Source organism: Mauremys mutica, chromosome 17 (genome assembly GCF_020497125.1).
Source record: "Mauremys mutica isolate MM-2020 ecotype Southern chromosome 17, ASM2049712v1, whole genome shotgun sequence".
Taxonomy (NCBI): Eukaryota; Metazoa; Chordata; order Testudines; family Geoemydidae; genus Mauremys; species Mauremys mutica.
In genome coordinates, this window is record NC_059088.1 from 20,698,338 (window position 1) to 20,723,815 (window position 25,478).

Genomic DNA, 25,478 nt, shown 5'->3' on the forward strand with positions numbered 1-25,478 from the left:
GACAAAGGTGGAGAGCAAAGCCCTGTTTTGCAATTAATCTGTCTCCCCTCAGGCACTTCTCAGGAAGATCCAGACCTCTCCATCACACACGATAGACATCTCTCAGCAATGGAGGGCAACCCAGTGTATTAGAGGCCTCCTGCTGAGACAGCACAATGCAAGAGGCCACTGTTTGGAAGTGTAAAGGAAGGAGCCCTGGAAGTCTTATTGTTTCTCTGCTCAGCAAACTGGGAGAGTCTTTGTTTTTTTTCTTTTCAACACAAACAGGCTGGCTGGACCAGGAAATGCCAAACTAACCCTATGGCTTACAGCTCATCAGCAGAGACATAAATAGGTTCGGGAAGGAGGGGGTTCAAGGTACCCAGTCTGTTCTGGTTTCAGCATGTCTGCACAACAGCATATGTTGATGCACTAGTTCTGAGAGGCAGCGTGGTCTAGCAGACTGGGGCTAAACTGGACATCAGAACTCCTGGGTTATACCAGGCTGTGCTACTGACCTGCTCTAACCTCGAGCAAATCATCCTCCTTCAGTGCCTCTATTTCCCTTCCCACCCCTCTGTCCTATCTAGATTTTAACTTTTCCAAGGCAGAGACTGTGTGTATATACACTGCCTAGCACAACAGGGCCCCAGTTTTGGTTGGGACCTTTAGGCATTTCAGCAGTACAAAAAATAGACAAGAAATTACTGTTTTTTCCATGCAGTTTCCTCACCACATTCCAATGTTAGATCCATAGAGAGTTCAACTCTACAGGCAAGAAAATCAATGTAACTGAACTTGAAAGGGTTCCTAGTGGCCAGCTCCCAGCGACCCATCCCTTCATATTGCATCATAAACCACTGCCCTGTTCCCAGTCCCACTTCTCGGGACTAGAAAGTCAGAGCTGCTCCTGAAGAGCGGAAGTGCCCTTGAGCCGACTGACCTTGAGCCGACTGACCTTTAAATACCAGGCAGTCACAGTCTAGTCTGTAAGCGCAGGTTATGTGCCGGCCCTGAGTTTCATTTGACCCAACCGGATAAGATGGTTTAGGGTTTCTGAAAGGCAAATATTGAGCCTATTCCCCAGAGTTTACACACAGCTGCTGGGAAATAACCTCTGAAGCCTTCTGGGCGTGTTTGTAATACAGCACAATAGCTAGCATAACTCAGCATCAGTGACTAAGACATCATTTAATCTCTGTACGTTAAATGCCTGGCTGCTCCCAGACTAGCCTAACCCTGATCCAGTACATTTAAATCTGGCACCACAGTGCCATTTCAACTCACTAGAGACGCTTCTAAGCTCTTGCACTAGTAGGGATGCCATTCTTATGCTGTTTGTGCAGCACCCAGCACACTGAGTCTCCACTCCTGCTTAGAATTTGTGGGTGCTGCCACAGCACACTTAAAAATTAAGTTGCCAGCTGCCCCTTCCCACAGCCACCTATAATTATTTACTGTTTATATTATGGTAACAACCAGGATAGGCTCCACTGCGGTAGGGACTGTATGGACACACAGTAAATGACAATCCTTACAAGCTGGTTCCTGGGAGTTGGCAGGCGGTGCCAATAGAATCAGGGCGGGGACTGACAGCCAACCACACATATTTATGCCAAGAAGGGTCAAATGAGTCATTCTGCTCTAAAACTACCAACAGCACAGAATGGAACAGGCATGCCGAAAAAATTAAAGTTGCCGTGGTTCAGGTCACACAGTCATTTAACTTTTCACCCCGAACGGTTGCCAAGCAGAAGCAAGGATAAAGACCTGCCTAATGTAGCTTCGCTTTCCCCGCACGGGCAGGTCAATGACATTCCTGGGACCTTTGCAGATCCATGTCCAACCCATTACTAGGCAGGCAGAGGTGGGTACCCAGAGCACCAGATCCATTGCCATCCTGCTTTATGAAATGCTGGAGAAAAACTGGGAAGGGCTCCAAGCACAAAGGAATTCTGAGTGAAATTCCCCTTCAGATGAGGTGCTGGATAACCACCAGTACAGCACTTCGTACCTTAGGTACCTTCCATCCAAGGACTCCAAAGCTCTTTACATAAAATCTGATTCAACAGATGGCATGTTTATTCCATCCATTTAAGCTCCTAATCTCCCTCAATATAACAGCACCTCAAACCGAGTATTAATTAGGCTGGTAAGAGGGGGGAGTGTACCACTGCAGAGGTACAGCCAGCACTCAGGACAGCATGGGGAGTGCTACCTAAACAGCCATTGTGTTCACCTGTATGTCATCACAGCACCACTCCTAGGCACTGAGGTGCTAATGAGTGTACCAGGGATAGTAGATAACTCCCAGCTGAGTGTGCCAGCCTTCCCATCAATCACTGCAGCATAACAAACGCCAGCATCCAACATGTTTACACTCAAGCCACACCACTGCTGCTCTGGCACCATCCTAGAGATACCCCTGCCTGGAAGGAAAGAGCAAACTATTGGACAACTTCTAGACATTTGAAAATGGGGTTCTTGCCAAACCCACACCTGGACTGCATGGCACAAGGGGTTCCTGTGAATGCTCTGAACCAGCCAGTGATATCACAGCTCAGTTTGTTTCCCTGTACAAAGGACAACAGTCTGAAACAGAATCGACTCCCCATGGACTGAAGTGTGGGAGCTGCCCTTGGATTACAGGGCCTGTATTTCTAACTCTTGCAAGTTTACAAGTCTCATGATATTTGGTATTTTTCTTATATCAGAGGGGTAGCCGTGTTAGTCTGGTTCTGTAAAAGCAGCAAAGAATCCTGTGGCACCTTATAGACTAACAGATGTTTTGCAGCATGAGCTTTCATGGGTGAATACCCACTTCGTCGGATGCAAGAGTGGAAAAATAAGTATTTTTCTTAAAGCTCCAATTCCTGCAGCCAGGTGGTTACAAGAGAACCTCCACTTTCAGTTCTTAACAGTGGTCACTGAGACGAGCTCAATCCTCAAAAACCAGAAGGCCAATAAAGACCCACTCAAATCATTTAAAATCTCACTAATTTTAAAACAAACAATCTTCTGGTATGAGGGGCCTGGTCCATGGCTTTTGAATGGCTGGGGCTGGCAATGCTGAGAACCCAAGTGCCAGAGGAGGGTCTTTTTAAAATGGACTTAGTTACCGTTTGCTTGAAAGTGTTTGGCAGATCATGATCGCTCCAGTGGGTGCCTCTGAACAGCACGGCTGGAATAGTCCATTATCGCGTGACCACAAGAGATCGTGACCGCGCAGTCTCCACTCACCTTGGGCTGGATTAACAGCACCCCATGGAAAGACTCCCACAACCCTCCTGCACTGGTCACTCATTCTGTTCCCAGTACAGAGTCAAACTGGAAGCCTTCCCTACCAAAACCCGTCAGGCTGCACATTCCCAGGGCTTGAGCGTGTGGATTTGGCATATTTAGAGCATCAACATCTGTCGTTCAATAGCCACATTTCATTCAGGACACTAACCAAAGGATTCTGAAGAGCGTTGGTGCACTGGTGTACAATTCAGATCTGAATTAGGGACTCTCCTTCCTTCACACAACCTCAGTGGGGACCAGCAATTTAGCACTTACACACCTCTTTATCTGTAGACATTAAGACTCTTTATAAAGATGGGGTGAGGAGGTCAGTATCATCCCCATTTACAGACACAGGAAAAGATTTGCCCAAGGTTATACAGTGGGCCAGTAGCAGAACCAGCATTAGAACTCAGGACTGTTGACTTCCAGTCCAGAAGATAAGGGAGGCAGCTTTTGTTCAGTGCTCTAATAGTAGCTGAAGAGCTACAGCTCTTCACACTCTCTTTTGTGGATCTACCGACAAGGGACCCTCTCACCTGTCCCACAATGATGGGGCTCTAGTCACATGTGCAGAGTCTGAAGGAATATGCATGTGGTTGTGCATGTGGTTAATTCAGAGAGGAGGCATTTCTGCTTCCATGTCACAGAGGGGCCTGGTCCCTGGGCTGTTTTGCTCTTCACTGGTAATGACTCATCCTGCCCTGACATGCTTTGCCCAGTGTTCGATTGAATTTACCAATCAGGTGAGATGTGTGGGGCATGGCACAGATACAGCTCGCTGATAACTCCTGGCTTGAAGCCATGGAGCCAGCAGAGAGTGAATGACTCACTACTCGAATCACAACAGTGAGGAGACAAACCCCAAGGAGCTTAGCAACTCTGTTCAAATCACTCTGCTCTATGGCTTGTGCTTAAGCATAATGGAACAAAGGACAACGGGTTCGAGAAATGCTTCCTTTTAGAAGCGAGACACAAGGTGAGGGAGGTAGTATCTTTTATTGGGCCAACTTCTGTTGGTGAGCGAGACAAGCTTCCCAGGTTACACAGAGCTCTTCTTTAGGGCTAGAAAAAGCTGCCTCCCGTCTTCCTACCTGTTTTCTAAAAGGAAAATAGTGGGTTTTCCTTTGAGAAAGCTCTCAGCAGGAAAAAGAGATGAGCCGTTTCTACCAGGAAGAGAATTCTCTCTCACGCTCTCCACCGGAGAATTGTGGGAGGAAGAGGGAGAAGTTTCCAGATATTCCCTTAGCTAAGCAAGTCCAGAACAACATCCCACTAGTGGAACAAGTCAGCTCCTGTGATTTTAGGGGTTTTCTGCAATTAACTTCATGTGCATTCAAAAGGGAGTGTGAAGGTTGCATCTTAGCAACAGAAAAGCAGCACAATGCACACTGCTATCTAGCCCTGCCCTGCCTCCAGCCAAACAGCAGCCAAGGTGTGAACCCACCTTTCCCTCCCTCAGTAAGGTGTTCAGCTGAATGGGCAGATGGCCCAGTTAAATGCTAATGTTAGCAAAGGAGTGGACAAAATAAATTGTCAGAGGCACAATCAAGCCCTGGGATCTCCTAGTTCACAAGTTGGAGAAGTGGTGGCAGCTCTATTGTAAGTAACATACCTACACTATGATTCCTGCTACTGTTACCACCACGGGTGAATTACAATGCTCCTTTTTGCCAACAGTCACAGCCTATAGCCCTCGGGTATAGGCTGTGACTGGACTCAGGATTCTCTGGCACCGGTAACCCTGATTAAATGTGTTTGTGGCCAGAGCATGTTGCACCATGGTTGTGTTGTGTCTTTGCAGACAGAAGCAGCACGTTCTGGGATTATGCTGGAGTCCTAGAAGACACCAGTGCATTTCTTCTGCTTACACACATAATACTAAGCCATGTTCATTTCCCAGCCACCTCCTCTAGAGCAGCAACAACGAGGATGAGCATGTGATTTTTCATAACTAATGCACATTGTTTAACATGCAAGGGTGGGGTGAGTTAGTCACAAGGACTGTACTTTACTCCCAGAGAGCAACTTCCTCCCAGCTGATCGCCTAATACTCTTGTTCTATATGCAACATTACTCAGTTTCCAGAGCAGGTTTAAGTCTTGTCCACAGTGTGAGATGTAACCATTTAAACCAAGCCATTTTCAACAGACCTGAACCCGGGTGACTGCCTCTCACGCTGCCCTGCCTGCAGACCATTCTAAGACATGGCTGCTGAACAGTAGAGGAGCAATGCTCTTAGCAGGCCTCGCTCTGGGTGGCCAGATTGTCAAAGAGAGGAAACAAAACAATGGAGGGGCCCCACAGGGAACATTTCCGTGGGGCCCAGAAGTACATGCCAGAGGAGAGGGGGGATCGAAAAGGGAACTCATACCCCTCTCGGGTGTGGATTGCAGCCAGGTTCAAAGGGAGGGCAGGGGCAGAAGGTGGATAGAGCCAATATGCCACAGGCCTGATGGAAAATTCCCTGGGGCACATGGTGTACTCAAGCCAGGCTGTCATCAGCTGTCCAGGTCAGCTGGCCAGCCTGGGAGGGGCAGGATGTCAGGCAAACAACCATTAAAATCCAGTCCTAAATGTGTATGACGGAAACTGTCTCTTATTTCCCTTTTCTTCCCACTCTTTGAGACTCCAGACTGGCTTTTTAAACAGTCTCGATCTCTTCTTCTACAGATGTTCCATACCCCTACTCATATGTGTACTTGTCTGTATTTTTCTCAATTCTTTTTTTAAATAAAGATGGGCAACCAGAACTGCATTCACTATTCGAGGTGGGGGCATACCACAAATTTATATAGCGGCATTATATTTTCTGTATTACCATCTGTCCCTTTCCTAATAGTTCCTAACACTGTTACCTTTTTTGATGGCCACTGCACACTGAGCAGATGTTTTCAGAGAATTAGCCACAATGACTTCAAGAGCGCTTTTTTGAGAGATAATAGCTAATTTACACCCCATCATTTTGTGTTCATAAATAAGATTATGGTTTTCCAGCACCCATTACTTTGCCTTTATCAACTGAATTTCATCTGCCATTTTTTTGCCCAGTCACCCACTTTAGTGAGAGCCTTTTGTAACTCTTGGCAGTCAGCTTTGGACTTAACTATCTGGAGTAATTTAGTATTGTTTGCAAACTTTGCCACTTCACAGTGTACCTGTTTTCCCAGATCATTTATGAATACATTGAACTTGCAGGTTGAACAGAAGGGTGGGCACCCCTGGTTTTGGCCATCCTAAACGATTCCTTGTAAGCTCGTCAGGGGCAGAGAATCTCCTAGGCCAGTGGTTCTCAAAGTATTGTACTGGTGAACCCTTTCAAATAGCAAGCCTCTGAGTGCGACACCCCCTATAAATTAAAAAACATTTTTATATATTTAAAACCATTATAAATGCTGGAGGCAAAACGGGGTTTGGGGTGGAGGCTGACAGCTCGCACGACCCCCCCCCAGTTTGAGAACCCCTATCCTAGGCAGCCCCCAAATGGAAAGCAGTTATCTGTGACCCCCCGAAGATCCTAGGATGGGAGGGAACTGGCTGTCTCTCAAGGAGGCACTCAAATAGAAGAGTAGCGGGAGGACAGGCCAGACACCAAAGGTAAGGGGTGTGAGGTGGACTTCAGCTAAGGAGTGGAAATGTAATGTGTAAATAACTCTAAAAGATGGCAGCTATACTGGGCTGGCATTCCCAGCGAGGAAGGGCAGTGACAGTGCATGACCTCCTCCACTATCCGACCAATAGGGCCTCCCCCTCATCTGGGAGAACGAGAGAGAAGTTCAGGTTTCATGGTCAATTGTCTCTCTACCGGGTCTTCCATTAAGGGTTACAACTTTCACCGCTTGACGTGCTGGATTTTCCTGAGGGGGATACTTGTCCTTTAGAAACTGGGCCAGGGCACCAAAATCATTTCGCCATAAGTCACCAAAGGGCATTTACAGTTGATACAGATCTGGGGTATGGGTGTGGTGTTCCAACGCAGATGCCATGAACACGTTACGAAGTACCAGCTGGTTTTAGAAGTTGCCAGGTAACAGTGTCTTGCCCTCAGGACAGCTTCACCCAATGAGAGCTTATTCTAATATATGGAGATTAACTATCTCCTAGAACTGGAAGAGAACCCAAAAGGTCATTGAGTCCAGCCCCCTGCCTTCACTAGCAAGACCAAGTACTGATTTTGCCCCAGATCCCTACGTGACCCCCCTCAAGGATTGAATTTACAACCGTGGGTTTAGCAGGCCAACGCTCAAACCACTGAGCTCTCTCTCTGATAATGTCATGCTTGGGCCTTTAGACCCCATGTGGGGGATGGAGTTCCCATGCAACTAGAACTAGTGCTTTGTTCAGGTGCTTGCAATAGAACCTAGCTGAAAGGCCATTGTTATAGTCACTTGCAGGCTTTTAATTGCTTTTGTTCTGAACACATCGAAGTGAAAGGTTCCATATTACCTGTCAATTGCCTAGCCCCCAGCTCCCACCCCCACCATGTTTATCCCACATTTCTTCCCAGCTACCACCCCCAAAACCCATCTAGTTTACCACATGTAAGTGAAGATCAGATTTTTCCCCTTCTATTTTTGGTCTCCAGTGTGTTGTCTCCTTTCCCACACCCCTTAGGTTCTGTCCCCATTCCTCTTCTCCCTCCCTGTGCCCCTGGAGGCATGGGTACATCTCCAAACGCAGGGGGATGAGCATTCGGAAGAATGTGTTGAGCAAATCTGCAAGCTACTCTCCCCCCACCCCGCCCCAACTGCAGGTAAGTCAACTTCAAATCAGGAAGCCATGTGCCATTATGCAAGTGACTGAAGTGTTGAAAGAGTCTCCACAAACAGAGAAAGTTCCTTACAGAGCCTGCAGTCTCGCCCGGGGACCAGGTTTTCCATCAGAACACAGCATGGATGACCACTGCAAGAAACACCTACGTTTTGGGGTAAAACCTCTTCTGTCCTGTTTTTCTCCTTTGTTCTCTTGTATCACAACCCTCCCCCCCACCCACTCCCACTGCCTATTGCTCTAAGGGTATGTCTACAGTACGAAATTAATTTGAACTTGTTTTATTCAAATTTTCTGAAGCCATTTTATACATTTGGTGTTGTGTCCCCACTAAAGCGCGTGAATTCGGCAGAGTGGATCCACAGTACTGAGGCTAGCATCGAATGTCGGAGCGGTGCACTGTGGGAAGCTATCCCACAGCTCCCGCAGTCCCCACCACCCATTGGAATTGTGGGTTAAGCTCCCAGTGCATGATGGGGCAAAAACATTCTCGCAGACGTTTCTGGGCGTGCGCTGTCACTTGCTCCTCCCTCCGTGAAAGCTACAGCAGACACTATACCACCAAATGGTGCAGCACAGTGCACCGCCTGTCTCCTGGTACTATGAACCCACCTCACATGTCCTCTTGTCTTTCTATTTACTCTTTCATCTAACCATTTCCTGCCGTTTTTCAGCCTTCTGCCGCTTCTTCCATGTTGTCTGTCCTGGGCTCCCGTGGAAGCTACAGAAGGCAACAAGTCCCTGTGGTTTTTCGGCCATCGTGAACAGATCCACACAGCTTCTGCCACAAACTCTGCTCTTGTGGCTTTAACGAGCTTCCTGATTCCATGAAAGCTACAGAAGACAACCATTTACCCGTTTTATCAGCCATCTTGAACCGAACAGCTTGTTTCGTGCCCTTTTTCCAGGATTACCCAGGCAGGTGCCATAGCGTGGCAAGCATGGAGCCCACTCAGATCTCCGCTGCAGTTTTGACTATTGTAAATACCTTGTGCATTATCCAGCACTATGTGCAGTACCTGCAAAACCAGGCAAGGAAGCGATGACAACGCAATTACTATAATGAGGAGGACATGGACACAGATGTTCCTAGAACCACGGCCTGTGGCAATTGGGAGATCATGGTGGCACTGGGCCTGGTTCATACCACGGAACACCGATTCTGGGCCCGGGGAACAAGCACAGACTGGTGGGACCACATAGTGTTGCAGGTCTGCAATGATTCCCAGTGGCTGCAAAACTTTCATACGCATAGGGCCACATTCATGGAACTTTGTGAGTTGCTGTCCCCTGCCCTGAAGCACAAAGACACCAGAATGAGAGTAGCCCTCACAGTTGAGAAGCGAGTGGCCATAGCACTGTGGAAGCTTGCAATGCCCGACAGCTACCCATCCGTCAGGAATCAGTTTGGAGTGGGCAAATCTACTGTGGGGGCTGTTGTGCTGCAAGTAGCCAATGCAATCATTGACCAGCTGCTATCAAGGGTAGTGACTTTGGGAAATGTGCAGACCATTCTGGATGGCTTTAATATGCTGGGGTTCCCTAACTGCGGCGGGGCAACAGACGGAACGCATATCCCAATCTTAGCCCCGGCACACCAGGGCAACCAGTATGTAAACCACAAGGGGTACTTTTCCATGGTGCTGCAAGCAGTGGTGGATCACAAGGGACATTTCACCGACATCAACATGGGATGTCTGGGAAAGGTGCATGATGCTCACATCTTCAGGAACTCTGGTCTGTTTGCACAGCTGCAGGAAGGGATTTACTTCCCAGACTAGAACATTACTGTTGGGGATGTTGAAATGCCTATACTTATCCTCAGGGACCCAGCCTACCCCTTAATGCCATGGCTCATGAAGCCGTACACAGGCACCCTGGACAGTAGTAAGGAGCAGTTCAACTACAGGCTGAGCAAGTGCAGAATGGTGGTAGAATGTGCTTTTGGACATTAGAAAGCGCAGTGGTGCAGTTTACTGACTCGGTTAGTTACAATATTCCAATTGTAACTGCTGCTTGTTGTGTGCTCCACAATTTCTGAGAGTAAAGGGGGGGGTGGAACATTTATGGCAGGTGGGAGGTTGAAGCAACTCACCTGGCAGCCGATTTCACACAGCCAGACAACAGGGCAATTAGAGCACGGCAGGGCATGCTGTGCATCAGAGCAGCTTTGAAAGCCAGTTTCATGACTGGCCAGGGTACGGTGTGACAGTTGTGTTTGTTTCTCTTGAAATTACCTGCCCCATTTTATATATATATATGAAAGGAAATAAAGTCTAAATTGTTTTAAAACTGTTCTTTATTTGTTGCACAACACATTGAGCGAAATCCGAAGGCAGACTGGGGGAGGAGGGGACTGGGTTAGGGGAGTAGAGGAGGAGAGAAGGACAAGTCAAGAAAGCAAATCAAAAGTTTGCAAGTGCCAGCTTTCTGAAGCATGGGTGAGCCTCTGGGGTTGAGTGTGCGGGTCCCCGTAGCCTCCCACCTCATGTTCCTGGGAGTCTGGGTGAGGAGGCTATGCAATTTGGGGAGGAGGGAGGGCGGTTATACAGGGGCTGCAGCAGCAGTCTGTGGTCTTGCTGCCTTTCTTGCATTAGATCCACCATACAGCAGAGCATGTCAGTTTGCTCCCCCATGAGCTTGACCATAGCGTCCTGTCTGCTCTCATCACACGCCTCCCTCCTCTGTGTTCCTGTAATGCTTTGCGGGACTCCGCAATTGTTTGCCTCCCCACACTGATAGGGCCCAGCTGAAAGCGTGAGGACTGCATGAGCTCAGCAAACATGTCTTCCCGAGTTCGTTTCTTCCACCTTCTAATCTGGACCAGCCTCTGGGACCGAGTAGATAGGGGCCGTTGAAACATTTGCACTTGTGGGAGGAGAAAGAGGGAGGGTAGTATTTTAAAATATACATTTCAGAGAACAAAGGGGACACTTTGGTATGAGGAAGCCATCACACACAGCCCAGCAACAGAATTCAGCTTGCAGGCAGCCTAGGGGCATGCAGGGTTCTGCCTCTTCTACATTCATTTCAATGTTTTCAAACTGCTGGGACCCTTTTCCCACAGCAAGCAATGCCTGGTGGGTTTGCCATAAAGGAGGGCCTGCAGGCTCTCTGGGATGATCACTTCACCCAACATTCCCACTCCCCTCCCCCCGGCTCCAATGCAGCTCTGAGCAGGGTGAACTATAGGTGAACAGCCCAGGGCAGCTGGGTTTCCCTCCCACCCAGCTCCGATCAGGCTCTCACTCACCAGAAGTACCTTCTCCAGGGTCATGGTCCAGAAGCCCACACTGGGAGTGGGGGGAGGCTATTGGCTCCAGCGTTAAGCATAGTTCCTGGCTAGGGGGGGGGAAATGGATTTCCCACTTGCCGCCTGTGCACTGTCGTCGTCGTCCTCCAATGACTTCCTCCTCGCTCCGTGAAACTCCCCCCTTGCAGGTGTCCACAGACAGTGGTGGGGTAGTGATGGCACCACCACCCATAATTCCATGGAGCTCACAGTAGAAGCAGAACGTATGGGGCTGTGACCCAGAGCGCCTGTTTGCCTCCCTGGCTTTTTGGTATGCTTGCCTGAGCTCCTTGATTTTTGTACGACACTGCTCTGTGTCCCTGGAGTAGCCTCTTTCCATCATGGCCCTGGAGACTTCAGTGTACGTATTTGCATTCCTTTTTTGGAACGTATTCCTGCAATAACAGACTCGTCTCCCCAACATGCGATGAGATGCAGTACCTCCCGTATGGGCCATCCTGGAGCTCGTCTGCGAATCCGGGACTGTGTGATCTCTTGTGATGGTGGACTCTGCATGGTCGCCTGTGATGGTGGACTCTGCATGGTCGCCTGTGATGGTGGACTGTGCTGACGATGACCAAACAGGAAATGAAATTCAGAAGTTCCTGGGGCTTTTCCTGCCCACCCAGCTAGTGCATTGGAGTTGAGAGCGTCATCCAGAGTGGTCACAAGTGAGCGTTCTGGGATAGCTCCCGGAGGCCAATAATGTTGAATTGCGTCCACAATACCTTTAACCAGGGATTGTGATCTTGATTTAAGTGCTACTCCACTTGCCGAGGTGGAGGACAGAAATCGATTTAAAGAGCCCTTTAAAATCGAAAAAGCCCGTTTGGTCATGTGGACGGAATCTTTTTTTTTTTTCGAATTAACTCAGCTAATTCCAAAACAGACTAGTGTAGACCAGGCCTAATCGGTGAGGGTTTTGTTTAAGATCACAGCCAAGTGTGCACACTAATGGTTTCAAATTGTGTTTTATCTGAATCTCCCTTCTAGGCATTTGGACAATGAGCCTGCTGATGGGAGCCACAAACACTGCTTTCCCCATCCAATTGAAAAGAAGTTTGTTTGCCCTTCTTAAAGTCATTTAATTTAAAAAAAAATCCCTCAAAATAAAGTCTCTTGTAACCTGGCCACCTGTTTGCTATCCTCACCTCTTGTGCAATATATTCAGTATATCACTGTAAATAAAACCCTTATTCCTTAAAGCTACATCTCCTGGCAGTTTCTGAGTAGGGGAATCTAATCCCCACACAGCCAACCCCAGACGAACTGCTGGGAGGTAATAAATACCCCAATGCTACAGAACAGGGTCAGCTCAAGGAGTCTGTCAGAGTCAGAACTGGAATTCAGGTGTCCAAGGCTCCTGTGCTCACATAGCCTACTAGGGAGTGTCACAGGTCCCATCTGTGCCCAATCCTATGGTTACCCGTCATCTGTTACAGCAGCCTTGTGTCTTTCGCTCTGCAGGCCCCTGGTCCAATCCCTGAACGCAGCAGCCGACACCCACATCATTAATTCATGGACCTGATAACAGAACATGGCAGCCACTCTGTCTATTGCTTATCCAGGTGGCTGGAGGTGGGTTACTACCCTGGCTAACACTGGCTGGTTTTTGTCCAACACACAAAACAACTGAAACTCAGCAGAAGATCCCTTCATTACTGAAGGTGAGTGAAAGGTGCCAGAGTGAGAGGTGCCCACCTGGAATGATTAACCCTTTCAAAGACAGCCTTCAGTTTTCAATCAGAGCCCAGGACTTTCATGAGTTTAAGGGAATTTAGTAGCCCAAAAAATACCTAATAACCTAGGCTCCCTTGATCAGTAACCAGAGGAAATTTACAAACCCTCCTCCCCTTCTGCAGGAAATCCCCCACCCCCCAGGACCTTTATGGGTAGCATCACTGCACTGGGGAAAGGGTCACTAATCAAACACTAATCCATTCCCACTCCTACCTTCTGCCAACAACCAGGATTTCAAGATACAGCCAAGCTACCTCTGCCCACTAGAGTCCTCAGTTTCGCTCTGCTCAGCAGCAGCTGCTCTGCTTGCCCTGGGGCCCTGTCAAAATTGGGGATTTTTTTTTTTAATACCAGATTGCTTCTCATTGCTAACACTGAGAACAAATCCACTCAGAACAGGTCTAACCAACATGGTATTAAAAGCCTCAGCAACCCGTCTACATTAAAACTCCCAGTGCCACTACCAGCAGTGGAAAATGTTTCAAAATGTTTTTACATTAGTGTAGACAGGGCCCATCCGTCCTTTGCTCTAGCTCAGGGATTCTCAACTTCCCTGCACCACAAGCCCTTCCTAACAAAAACACAGCCCCATGCAAGGCTGAAACAGTAGCCCGAGCCCCATGGCCCCCCAAGGGCTTCGTTCCTGGGCAGCAGGGCTGTAGGCTGAGCCCTTGGGTTCTGGCTTCAGCCCAGGTGGCAGGGCTCAGGTTTCAGCATCTAACATGGGCCCTGGTGACCCTATTAAAACTGGGTTGTCAAATTCTGGGTCGCAACAGCTCTACTTCATTCTCCAGAGCCTGATGATGAAGCACGTTTAAAGGCCTCAGAGGGACAATTTAACTTTGGCCTAGTGAGGTAAGGGGCAGCTACATATTAACCCGAGATGCTGGGATAAGCAGCTTACTAAATGTCACTGCTCCCTGCAGCTCTTTGTGGGCAGGGAAGGGACAACTAGACCAGTGGTTTTCAAACTTTGGTACTGGTGACCCTCCCCCCATTATAAATTAAAAGAAACACATTTAGCACCATTATAAATGCTGGGGCAAAGTGGGGGTTGGGGTGAAGGCTGACAGCTCGTGATCCCCCATGTAATAACCTAGCAACCCCTTGAGAGGTCCTAACCCCCAATTTGAGAACCCCTGAACTAGACAGTCTTTTTGCCTTGTGTGTTCTGCATAAGGACAGTGTGTTGAATGCAGCAGTGCAGAGCCCTCAATCTGTAAAAACAGCAGCAACTCTAGGAAGGAAAAGCTGGCCAAGGTGCCGCTGATGCAGATTTAAAAGCCAGGAAGTTCTGTTTTTAAACAGTGCTTAATTTCTGTGTTGCAAAACGTTAAGGTACCCCGAACAGCCCTTACTCCATGCTCACCCTGTCCACATGAAATAGATGTCTGGTATGTATTAGCAAAAAGGCATTTTAAAATCCCATATCATTGCTGCTTCAGCTATGGGTCTTCAGCTCAGCTCCAGACTAAGGGCTTGCCTGTATGAGATGCCGCACTGGTTTACAGACAGATGTAATTAAACCAGTGCAAAACCTCATGTAGACACTTATTCTGGTTTAAGAATGCTTTGATTCAATTTAGCTGAAGTTAGGAAGGAATCACCTTCAGCTAAATGGATACAAGCCACTCAAACTAAAATTAGCGCATCTACACTGGGGTTTGCACTGGTTCAATCAAGAGTTAAGTAGTCCCACCAGGGTTAAGTAGAAGGGTATTGAGCTAACTCCTGCCCAGCACGGCAGGGATGTTACCCTGCATATGGGATTGAATAGCCACCAGCTTCTCAATACCTTTCCAGAAGTGCAATCACCAGCTAGTCATCAATGCCTGTCACGTGGCTGTGAGCATGTAACTTCTCTGTTCAAATCTCTCCATCAGCTTCTTGTTCATTTCCAAGATGATGGTTACACTCCATGACCTTACTGGGGAACCTACTGGGACTCAGATCATGCTCCTTCCTCAGCACTTTTGCTGTCAGTTTCTGGGACTGTTCTTCCCAGAAGAGGAGGCAGATCTCTTTCCAAACACATGGCCCATGGCAACTGGCCAGAGCGTGGCATCCTTCAGGGCACAAGTGAAGATGCATTTATTTGGTTTGGCATTTGGGCCACTCTTTCATTCCTAGGAAGGAAGCTGCCAATACACTTGATAGGTTGGCTTAATTTATGCTTTTGTAAATAGTACCTAGTTGCTACACCAACAGGGGTTTTGTACGTCATTAATACCTACCAGTTGTATATAAATATAACAGAGGCTGGGAGCAGTATGGAAGTATTGGCTGAATGAAGTGTTTTCTAGTAGCCAGTGAAGAGCTCTGCACTACTAGCTGCACCCTAAACAGTAAGTAGCATGATGCTGAAAATAAAATAAAAGCAGAACATGAATGAACAGAGCTGAGATTGATTCAGAGCCAAACCCTGAATTGTCCTGGGAGCTACAGGTCTCTTGCTGGGTGACAAGGACTTCTCAACTATTCAAGCAGACTCAAGTTGCTCCCCTGAAGCTTAAGGAAGCTCTCCTGTTCTCCCCTCCCATGTAGCTGAACAGTGTTGCATAACTAGTGAGATGCACTAAGCAGCTTTTTCCTCCCTTTTCAGAGTCATGTCCTGGAACCATGTACCAGACCCAGGCCAGATCTACACAACAAGCTGTCGGGCAGGGACATGAATAGGTGTGATTTGTGACCAACAGAGGTGGGACAGCAAAAGCAGCTATACTGGTAAAAGTGCCCTTTACCGGTACAGCTTATTTCACTCCGGGAGGCTGGAAGCAGCTATGCCAGCAAAAGCACAGTTGTGCCAATATAAGCTGTATGAACACAAGGTGCGCTTTGCCAGCAGAGTACACCGACATAGCTACACTGGCAAAGCCTTCTATGCCTAGACCTGGCCAAAGCAGAGCAGATGATAGCCTCTCACGTGTCCCAAGCTAACAGAACGGGTCCTTCCCCATTTGCCAATGTGTCCACTTTAGAAAAATGCTCTCACCTACAATGAGTAGGCATCATCCCTACTATGGGAAGGGTCAGTCCAGTCATGTCTGCAGAAGCTACTTGTTAGAATTAGGTTTCTAACCCTCACAGCTGCAAACTAAACTTCCCAAAAGGGCCCTGATACTGCGCTGCCTTCCTCCTACAGCTAACAGAGCCTGGAATGAGAGGAGCTCAGACCCTCTCCCAACCATAGCGATGGAGCAGTAACTGACACTCTTCAAAACGGACACGTCAGGCACTTCCAAGAAGTTTAGAGCCTCCTTCCGCACCCACCCAAAACCCATCCACCCGCACGGCAAGCGCCAGCAGCGAGCAGGACACCTTATCTGGCTATGGCTGGCTGATTCGTCAGGGGTCGCCTCTACCCCACCTCTCCCCTCAGAGCAGTGCCATGTTTGCTGAATCTGTCACAGCCCACAGTGCACTCCACCTGCAAGACAGTTCCTGTGGTTTCTATTCACGAGAGAAGGAATTGAGGCACACACCCCGAAGTTACATGCCATGGGCTCTGGCAGCCAGCCACGTGATGCAATTAGTACCTGAGAAGAGCCAGAAAATATGACCCAAGCGTAAGCAACGCTGCAACTTCTGCTTGCGTCTGCAGACAGCCTTCAGCAGGAGCAGCAGCTATTAGAGCTGGGGAGTGAGTCATTGGCCCCACACTCACCACTAGTGCAGCCCAGGCACCCACTGCTCTGGGGGAAGCCACCCTGCTACTGTCTATGCTGGCATGGGTCACGCATACGGAGAACTCCTAAGCAAGGGTGGGGAACAGCCACAGCATAGGGTCAGAGTAGGGGGGAGGGGAGTGGCCAGAGCACAAGTCAAGCAGGGCCAGGGAGTGCCTGACTCTGCTGCATTCTAACGAAATGCCAATGATCATTACAATATCCAGACCCGGCTGAAAAGTAGCACGGGGTGATACCTCCTCTAGACAGCAATAGGCAGAACTCAGAATAGCTCAGGAGTTGCAAAGCAGCTTGAATGGTTTCTGAATTTGTTTGGCAGATGAGAGAGAGTCATTTGGGAACCTGAGTAAACAAGCCAGGCTGTTCTTTGCTCTACTGGGGCAAGAAGCCCTTCACACAGGAGGCCTCTCCATAGTAACTTACATTTTCAAATTGCAGGGTGCTCAGAGAAGAGCCACAGATGGGGGGGGTCTGGAAGGACCAGCTTACAGGGTTGAGTGCTAAGCCATATTTATTGTAAAGACGACAAGGTAGGTGATAATGCAAAGTTCTGTCCTCAGGAGGGCAGGAAGGAAAATACTGATAAGAGGAGACAAATACAGCCAGGGCTTCCTGGATAGTGCAACAAATATCACAGCATCCTGCTGATGTTGGTAGTGACCATTTGGTTGGTGCGGGACAGGTGGGGAAAATATCTGCCCCATTGTCATAGCTTCAACAGATCCCCCCCCTCCTCCCCATACACACACACACACACACACACCTTACCACTGGCTGCAAAACCATCTTCAGAAAATTTAAGTTCTGATAGACCAGCTGAGACCCTGGTTTGCTGAACCGATGCCATTAGAAACATCAGAGCAGCATCAGCATAGGTAGGGCACTGGTGCTTTTAAACAGTTAGTTCTCTCTCTCTCTCCTCAGTACAGGTCTAGTTCAGCGGTTCTCAACCTTTTTCTTTCTGGGCCATGCCCCCCCCCATGCTATAAAAACTCCACGGCTCACTTGTACTACAACAGTTGCTCTCCATATAAAAGCCAGGGCCAACACTAAGGGATAGGAAGCAGGGCAACTGCCCAGAACCCCACACCACAAGGGGCAGTGAGAAGCTAAGTTGCTCTGGCTTTGGCTTCAGCCACAGATGCTGGAGCTCAGGACCCCCGGCTGCAGTCCTGCATGGCAGGGGCTTCAGCTTTCAGCCCCAGGGCCTAGTGAGTCTAATGCCAGCCATGCTTGGCAGATCCCCTGGAACCTGCTCACAGGGCTGGGGTAAGCCCTGGCCAGGCTGATTGCGTCACTCCCAAAGGGCCGGGCCAGAGCGAAGCAATTCCCGCCCTAGGGCCAGCCCTGGCTGCGCTGCTGGCTCATACAGTTTCCTCCCAACAGGGCCTGTGAGTGTGGCCAGGAGGCAGGACATGGGGGAGTGGGTCAGGCTAGGCGTGAGTGTTGGGGCACTAGGGAGTGGGAGTTCTGTGTGGGGTGCTGGGCAGTTGTGGTGGGGCGCTGGGCAGGGATGGGTTTGTGCAGCATGCTGTGTATTTGTGGCAGAGGTCTGGGGGGCACGGGGCAAAGGGAGTTATGGGGGTGTTGTGGGTGCGGGAGCTGTGTGGCACAGCGTGGGCCTGCCCCCAACAGGATGGGGCATGCTGGAAGCACAGGGCCAGCAGGCCACTGTGCGTCTGGCAACTCCTGGTTTGTAAATAGTGCCCTCACATTGGGCTAGGGGGAGCAGGGCCACCCCCACCATGGCATGCCCCCATTGCCCCTGGCTGGCCCCTTGCTCTGGGGACTGACCTACCTGGCCCATGCCATGCTCAATTGCCTCCATGGGGGGCCCCACAAAAGGTTAATCTGGCCCTGCCCCCAGGTAGATTTCGCAAAGGCGGCTACTGTAGACAAGACCACACACTCTTCAACTCCCTGCCAAACCCTTATTTGGGTGACCAGATTGTCAACTCAAAGCCCTTGAACACCTGTCCCCCAAACATATCATCATGCGTTCACCAGCCTACAAACTGAGCCCCCTGGACTGGGTATTGGCCACAGGACTAGAGTGAACAATGGTCTAATCACTAATGGTATCTTCTAGTTCCTAGAGCTTTGAAAGGGGTTCCTTTCAACAAGCTAATTGTCAACACCTCCTTACAAAAAGGAACATTGCTCCTCTGCCATGCAGGTCCCAAATTGCTTGACATCACCATGCTGGATCCAAAATTAACATCAACAGTTACTAAGAACATTCAGCTGAAATGGACCTACTGATGGACCTCAAGGGGGCTCAGGTCATCTTGAATGATGAAATTTAAGAGCTGTCAGCACTGCAACAGGGGACTCAATTTGCTTTGCCATGTCCGCATCTCTCACTCCCCTTACACTGAAAAAGGAAAATCCCACAGGAACAGCCCCTGGGACTGATCACCTCTTTTCCAACACCAACCTGTGTCTGCACCACCCCTCAGGCCGCCTTCAGCAGCAGGTTAAAATCCATTCATAGATCATTACCAGCTCAGTTGCACCAGGGTGCAAGTGTGATAACTGAGTTTACCGTTTCCAAAAACTAACTGGGATTTAGGATTGCCTCTCAGACACATCGGTGGTATGGTGCTCATTTCTCCAATCTGAGCTACAAAGGTTTTTAATGGATGATTTACTATAAAAAGATTTTTTCACTAATCCACACCTGGGAACACCAACATCTCAGAGCAAAAGCAGATCTAGGTAGTTCTCTCTGAGCTCCTCACAACCACCAATGGATTTTAACCTCACACTGCTATGAAGGCACATAAGTATTTGCCTCAGTTCACCATCCGTAAAATGAGGATCAGGGTAGATTAAGTGATTTGCCAAGATCACACCAGAAGCCTGTGGCAAGTAAGTTTATGAAAGAGGCACTCTCCCACTGGGGATTTTAAAGGCGCAGGGAGCAAAAGGCAAGATCTCGGTCCTAACAGGAGCCCATCAAGACTTGTTTAGTCTACTAGACCACTAGTTTCTACAGAGGTTCTTGCATCCTTTTGAAACTCCTGCCCTCTGTCTTCACTATTGAGACAACCCCTTTTGATACCTCTACCACTAACAGTCAAGCATATTGCCCTTATTAGTAATGTTTTAAAGGGATTAAAACTGTAAATACATTTTATAGGAAAACAGGAAAAATTACTTTAAGTGCTTTTTAACCCACTTAAAGAAACATCTTAATTTGAAGACAACTTTATATTAGTATTGATTCTTTGTGGGGACAGACTGGAGCCTTCTGCAGTCCCCATTTGTTATAAGCACCGCTATCAGGAATTAGGGCCTCATTGTCCTAGGCAAGGTACAAACAAATCTGTTAGTCTTTAAGGTGCCACCGGACTCATCGTTTAAACAAATCAGACAGTCCCTTACCCAGAACACACTCAGTCTAAGTCAAAAGATTTGACTTGGGAACAGACAGGAGGGAGGAAGAAGGGATGTTAGGTAAGTTGTAAGAGTGATCACTAGTCTAGCGATCATCACATGGTAGTGATAAACAGGTTTCACAAAGATAGACTAAGGATGGATTTAAAAGACATAAGGCGGTGACTGCAAATTTTGATGAGGATTTCTCCTCACAAGTAAAGGGCAAACATGGGAGAAAGCTTGATGGGAAAAGCAGACACGCAGGTTTAACCACCCATTATCACTAGCATGTAATTAATGCAGAGGAGGAACCAGTGCTCATACATCATAAGAATGTCATTAAACCAGCATCACGTGCCAACCAAACAGCAAACCCCCATGATTTAATCAAAATGGATGGTTAAAAGGAACTGGGAGGTTTTGGAACACAGAAGTGGTCAATTTGTCTGACTTCATTAAGAATACCACCTGGAAGTAAAAGAAAGGGGAGGGGTCAAAAGCCCAACCCTAATTGCAGGAGCTACACATGCATTCAAAGTCAAATTTACATAAGACTGAAAAGCAAGATTTTTTTTAATGGAAAGAGAGGCTACCTTAAAAAGGATGCTGGCAGGTCAGCTTTGACCCAGAAATTAAACAAGCACAAATGGTTGGTTTTCCTTTAAAAAGTTTCAAAAACTAAAAATCACTAATGTCCATTGATTTTTAGAAAGTCAATGAAAATGGGCAGGGTTTATGTTTAAGTGACCTGCAAAAGGGGAAAATATATGCACAAAAAAAGGCCTAAATTGATTTGTGTTTTAATAATGGGTTTTGTATTTTTGCTTGTTTTTTGTGAGAGAGATTACAGCTTTTACTGAACACACTCACTAGAGAATTAACCGGATTTTGACATCAACCAGAGCTATTGAAAGGAAACGGCTGTTTTCCATTACTTCCATCCAGTTCATTAACTTGGTGATGTCTCTCTCATCCCTCTCCTCTGGAATGGTTGTCAATTCCCTCCATTCTTCACTTATCCACCCTTGACTTTTTCACCCCCTCCCATCTGAAGGTCCTCCCAGCCCACTTCTCCTCCCCCACCCCCAATGCTCACCCCCAACATCTGCTTCCTCCACTCCTGTTCTTGCATTGTGGCATGTTCCTGGCAAAACCGCTATGACAGGCTAACTGCATGCACTACAAATTCATTCTCTCCTGTTCTACCACCTTCCTACATGAACCACTCTACTACTCCATCTTAAATGAATCCCATGCCTCCAATCCCAGCTGCCTTTTCACCACTTTTGGTTATGTCTACACTGCAAACTAGAGGTGTATTCTTAACTCCGGTTAACTAACTCAGGATAAAATAGCAGTGAAAACACAGCATGTGTTAGCATCTGGAGTTAAAGTCTATAGGGCAAGATGAACTTGCACTGCTAACCCAAGTTAAAAGCCAGGTTACTGGGCCTTCATTATTATTTAACCCCGAATTAGTGAACCTGAATTAATACACTTTCTTCCCCAGCTGTGTAGCCCTACCCTTTGACTTACTCCTTAAACCTTCCTCTCCTCCTGTATCTCTGCTTCTCTCTTGATATAGGATCTTAACGATTTCTTCCCAGGAAAAAACAAACCTGACATGACCTTCCTTCTCCCATCTGCTTGCCTTTTCTTTATCTACCCCTCCACCTCACAACTCTCTCCTTCTCCCTGATCACAGACAGAAGTTTATCTTCTTTCCTTCTCCAGCCACTCCACTTGCCTCACTGACTCCATCCCACATGCCTCACACCCACTCTCATTCCCTCCCTTTACTCTTCCTCCCACTGTTTCCTCTCACAATACAAACCTGCCTTAGTGAGTCTCTCCCATCTTAAAAATGCCTACCCTTCTCCCTCCATTACCATACCATCCCCTCTCCCCCTTTTATCTCTAATCTCATTGAATACATGATCTACAATCCCTGGCTGGAATTCCTCTCTGCCAATTCCATCCTAGACCAGGAGCAGCACTTCGGGGGAGGGGGGAAGAGGTGGCACCTTGCAGGGCCTATAGCCACCCCACAATTTGCCTTAGCCCTCTCCCCCACCCCAGCAGCTGCCATTCTCTGGTCACCCAGCTCTGAAGGTAGAGCAGAGGCTGCTGGATGGGCATCCAGCTCCAGCAGCATTGGAGAATTAAGGCCAAGCGCAGGGCCTGAGAGTATCCCCCAGCCTGTGTCCCCACTAGCTGGGACATGATGCTCAGGATAGGTGCAGGGCTGGAGCTCTCCACAGAAGCCTGGACTGACCCACTCTGGCATAGGTTCCTGGACCCTGCCCCCCACAATCACTGCTCCTGGGGGCTCTGCTGGCCCTGGAGCCAGGTCCCCACACCCAGGCAGCTCCTGCAAGCCGCAAGCAGCCAGTGGCCCACACTGCCCAGCTCCAGTTTCAGACCTGGCTGGAGGCTGGGCCTCACACCGAGGGGGAGGTACAGCTCCCCAATTTGCTGTCTGTGCCACCTCTAATAGCTTGAGAACTTTCAAAATTAGTTAACACCTATTTAAAACAAATCCTGATGGATTTGAGTGAATAGCTCTTTCTAGAAGATTCAGACACCCTTTTGGGTTGAGAAGACTCCAGTTCTCTCATCCCCCAGCAAGCACAAGGACCACAAGACTTGATATGCCTAACTGTAAAGTTTCATTTGCTTTCTGTAACTTTACAACATTCGGGCTGGTCTTATACATCATAAAAGCAGCACAAAGGGAACAACAGCTTTAAATAAACAAAGCTTTCCCAGCACTATTTGCAATCCAAACACATGAAGTGCATGAAAACACTGGAACAATGACAGAAAGGCTACCCAAAAAATACAACTAATTTTCATTGTTTAAGTGCAAGAGGTGAATAACCTCAATAGTGAAAACCGAACTGGATTTCTAGAGTGTTTCCATTTTCCTGAGTTTGAGGTGTTCTTGTTAATACAGGAAACGAGATTTGTTTAGCAGCATCTACGATTTGACTTTTAACTGGGTCTCCAGCTGTGAGCCCTGTGAAAACAGAGCCTCCTGCAATCAGTATGGCTGCACAGGCCCCTCTGCATGCTTCTGATAAGGAATCAACAGCCTTTACAAACAGCGTTTAACTCACAAGGAAAAAAACTTTTCCTCCCATTCAGACCAAGCGAAAATGCAGAATGAAGCATCCCTAAAATCCACCTCCACCCTCCCAGGCCTTTAATCTGCCCAGAAGGGCCCTGGCGAGGGCTTTACAGAAGTTTAAACTCAAAGCACCAAATGTTTAACACAATCCTCAAACCCCAAAGGCAACACGGGCCAACGCAGAGTGGGGACTCCGCTGAAAAAAGGAGGCTCAGCAACAAAACGATCGATCTGCGAAGCAAGGAGCGAGACCCGGGAGCAAAGGAGCCCTGGGCAGCCCCAGGGTACTGGGGTCCCAACACCTCAGAGAGAGAGACACCCACAGACAGCGAGCCCCATGTATCACCACCACCAGGATCAGGCCATGCAGACACCCCCAGCGGGGTGAAGAGTGAAGCTCCTGAACTACCTCCTGCCCCAGCCTCACTGCCCCCGCCCGCCCGCCCGCCTCACTGCCCCCACCCCCTCCTCTAGCCTCCCCCCGCGCCCGCCCGCCTCACTGCCCCCACCCCCTCCTCCTCTACCCCCCCCCCGCCCGCCCGCCTCACTGCCCCCACCCCCTCCTGCTCTACCCCCCCCCGCCCGCCTGCCTCACTGCCCCCACCCCCTCCTCCTCTACCCTCCCCCTCCGCCCGCCCGCCCGCCTCACTGCCCCCACCCCCTCCTCCTCTCCCCCCCCCCGCCCGCCCGCCTGCCTGCCTGCCTCACTGCCCCTACCCCCTCCTCTACCCTCCCCCCCCGCCTCGCTCACCTCACTGCCCCTACCCCCTCCTCTAGCCTCCGCCCGCCCGCCCGCCCGCCCGCCCGCCCGCCCGCCTCACTGCCCCTACCCCCTCCTCTACCCTCCCCCCGCCCGCCCGCCCGCCCGCCTCACTGCCCCTACCCCTAACCCCTCCTCTAGCCTCCCCCCTCGGTCTTCCCGCCCAGCCCCCCTCCTACCCTTGCCCCCGCCTCGCCTCCTCCTGCCCCCCGCCCCGGCGCGGCACTCACAGGAGCTGACGCTGAGGAGCAGTAAGTGGATCCGGCCCCACGCCCCGGGCCCAGCCATCGCCGCGCACCCAGCTGCCCACGGAGCTCCGAGAGGCGACGCCCGCTTCTGTCTGACTGAGCCCCACCCGGCCCTGCCCACCGCACGCAGGTGAGGCCCCGCCCTTTCGCCAGGTGAGGCCCCGCCCTCTGTGCCCCCATTGGATCCCGGCCCACGCCCACGCCCACCGCCCCGTGCACCCCGCCCCCAAGTGCTGATTGGATTCCGGTACGGTGTGTCGTCAGCCGATAATATAGTCAACCCTGTGCCCTGACTGGCTATCACACCTACAGCTCCGCCCTGATTGGCTACCGGTCGGGGCCCTTAACCTCGCCCCCGTGAACTTACTCCCCGCCCCAAGGTCCTCTCCTCCCCCCGCCAGGACTCTCAGGTTGCCATGGTGACGGAGGCCGGACTGCTCGACTGTCCCAAAGAACCAGGGCTTGGCTGCAGGCCCCAGCGCTCCAAGCTGGTGCTTGGGGCGGCAGCCTGCAAGGGGCGGCCGGCCCTGGTGTTTTGCCCCCAGCAGCGCCGAATTGCCACTGCGGGCGGCGGGGGCCGTCCCTGTGCCCTAGGGCGGCAGGCGCGTTTCCGCGGCGGGGGCAATTCGGCAGCAGCGTCTCGGTTTGGCTGTCCGCGGGGGCTTCAGCTAAACCTAGAAGCTGCCGCCGAATTGCCGCCGCGGAAACGCGCCTGCCGCCCTAGGGCACAGGGACGGCCCCGCTGCGGCAATTCGGCGCGCTGCTTGGGGCGGTGAAAACATGTAGAGCCGGCCCTGCAAAGAACGCGACCCCCGCTCGGCGCTAAGGGGAGCGGGGCTGCACCCAGGGACTGAGCCCCCCCCCAAATCGGAGGGGCTGCTGGGAGAAACCTCCCCCCCCCGCACTACCCCCAGCCCAGCTCACCCCCCACCCTTGCCCTGCACCCATCAGCCTCCTGCCCACGGCCCAGCTCACCCCCATCCCTGCACCTCCCTGTGGCCCAAGGTTCCCCCCCCAGTCCCTGCACCCAGGCTGAGCCCCCCACACACACCTCCCCTGTGGCCAGGAGCCCGTCTGGCCAGGTCATCTCTCCCTCCTGCATCACCCAAGCCAGCCCTCCTCCCCCACCCCTGTGGCCCAGCACTGGCCCAGCTCACTCCCCACCCCATGGTATCCCCTGCTAGGGTGACCAGACAGCAAGTGTGAAAAA

General features: G+C 50.0%; 1 protein-coding gene across 1 annotated transcript in view; it reads right to left on the reverse strand.

Annotated features, from left to right (window-relative positions):
• Positions 1-24,397, reverse strand: part of F11R (F11 receptor) — a 52,387-nt gene extending 27,990 nt beyond the window's left edge. The window contains exon 1 of the mRNA XM_044990856.1: positions 24,251-24,397. Within this exon, the coding sequence (XP_044846791.1) occupies positions 24,251-24,308 (58 nt within the window). The 5' untranslated portion in view covers positions 24,309-24,397. The remainder of the gene's footprint in view (positions 1-24,250) is intronic.
• Positions 24,398-25,478: the final 1,081 nt, after the last annotated feature.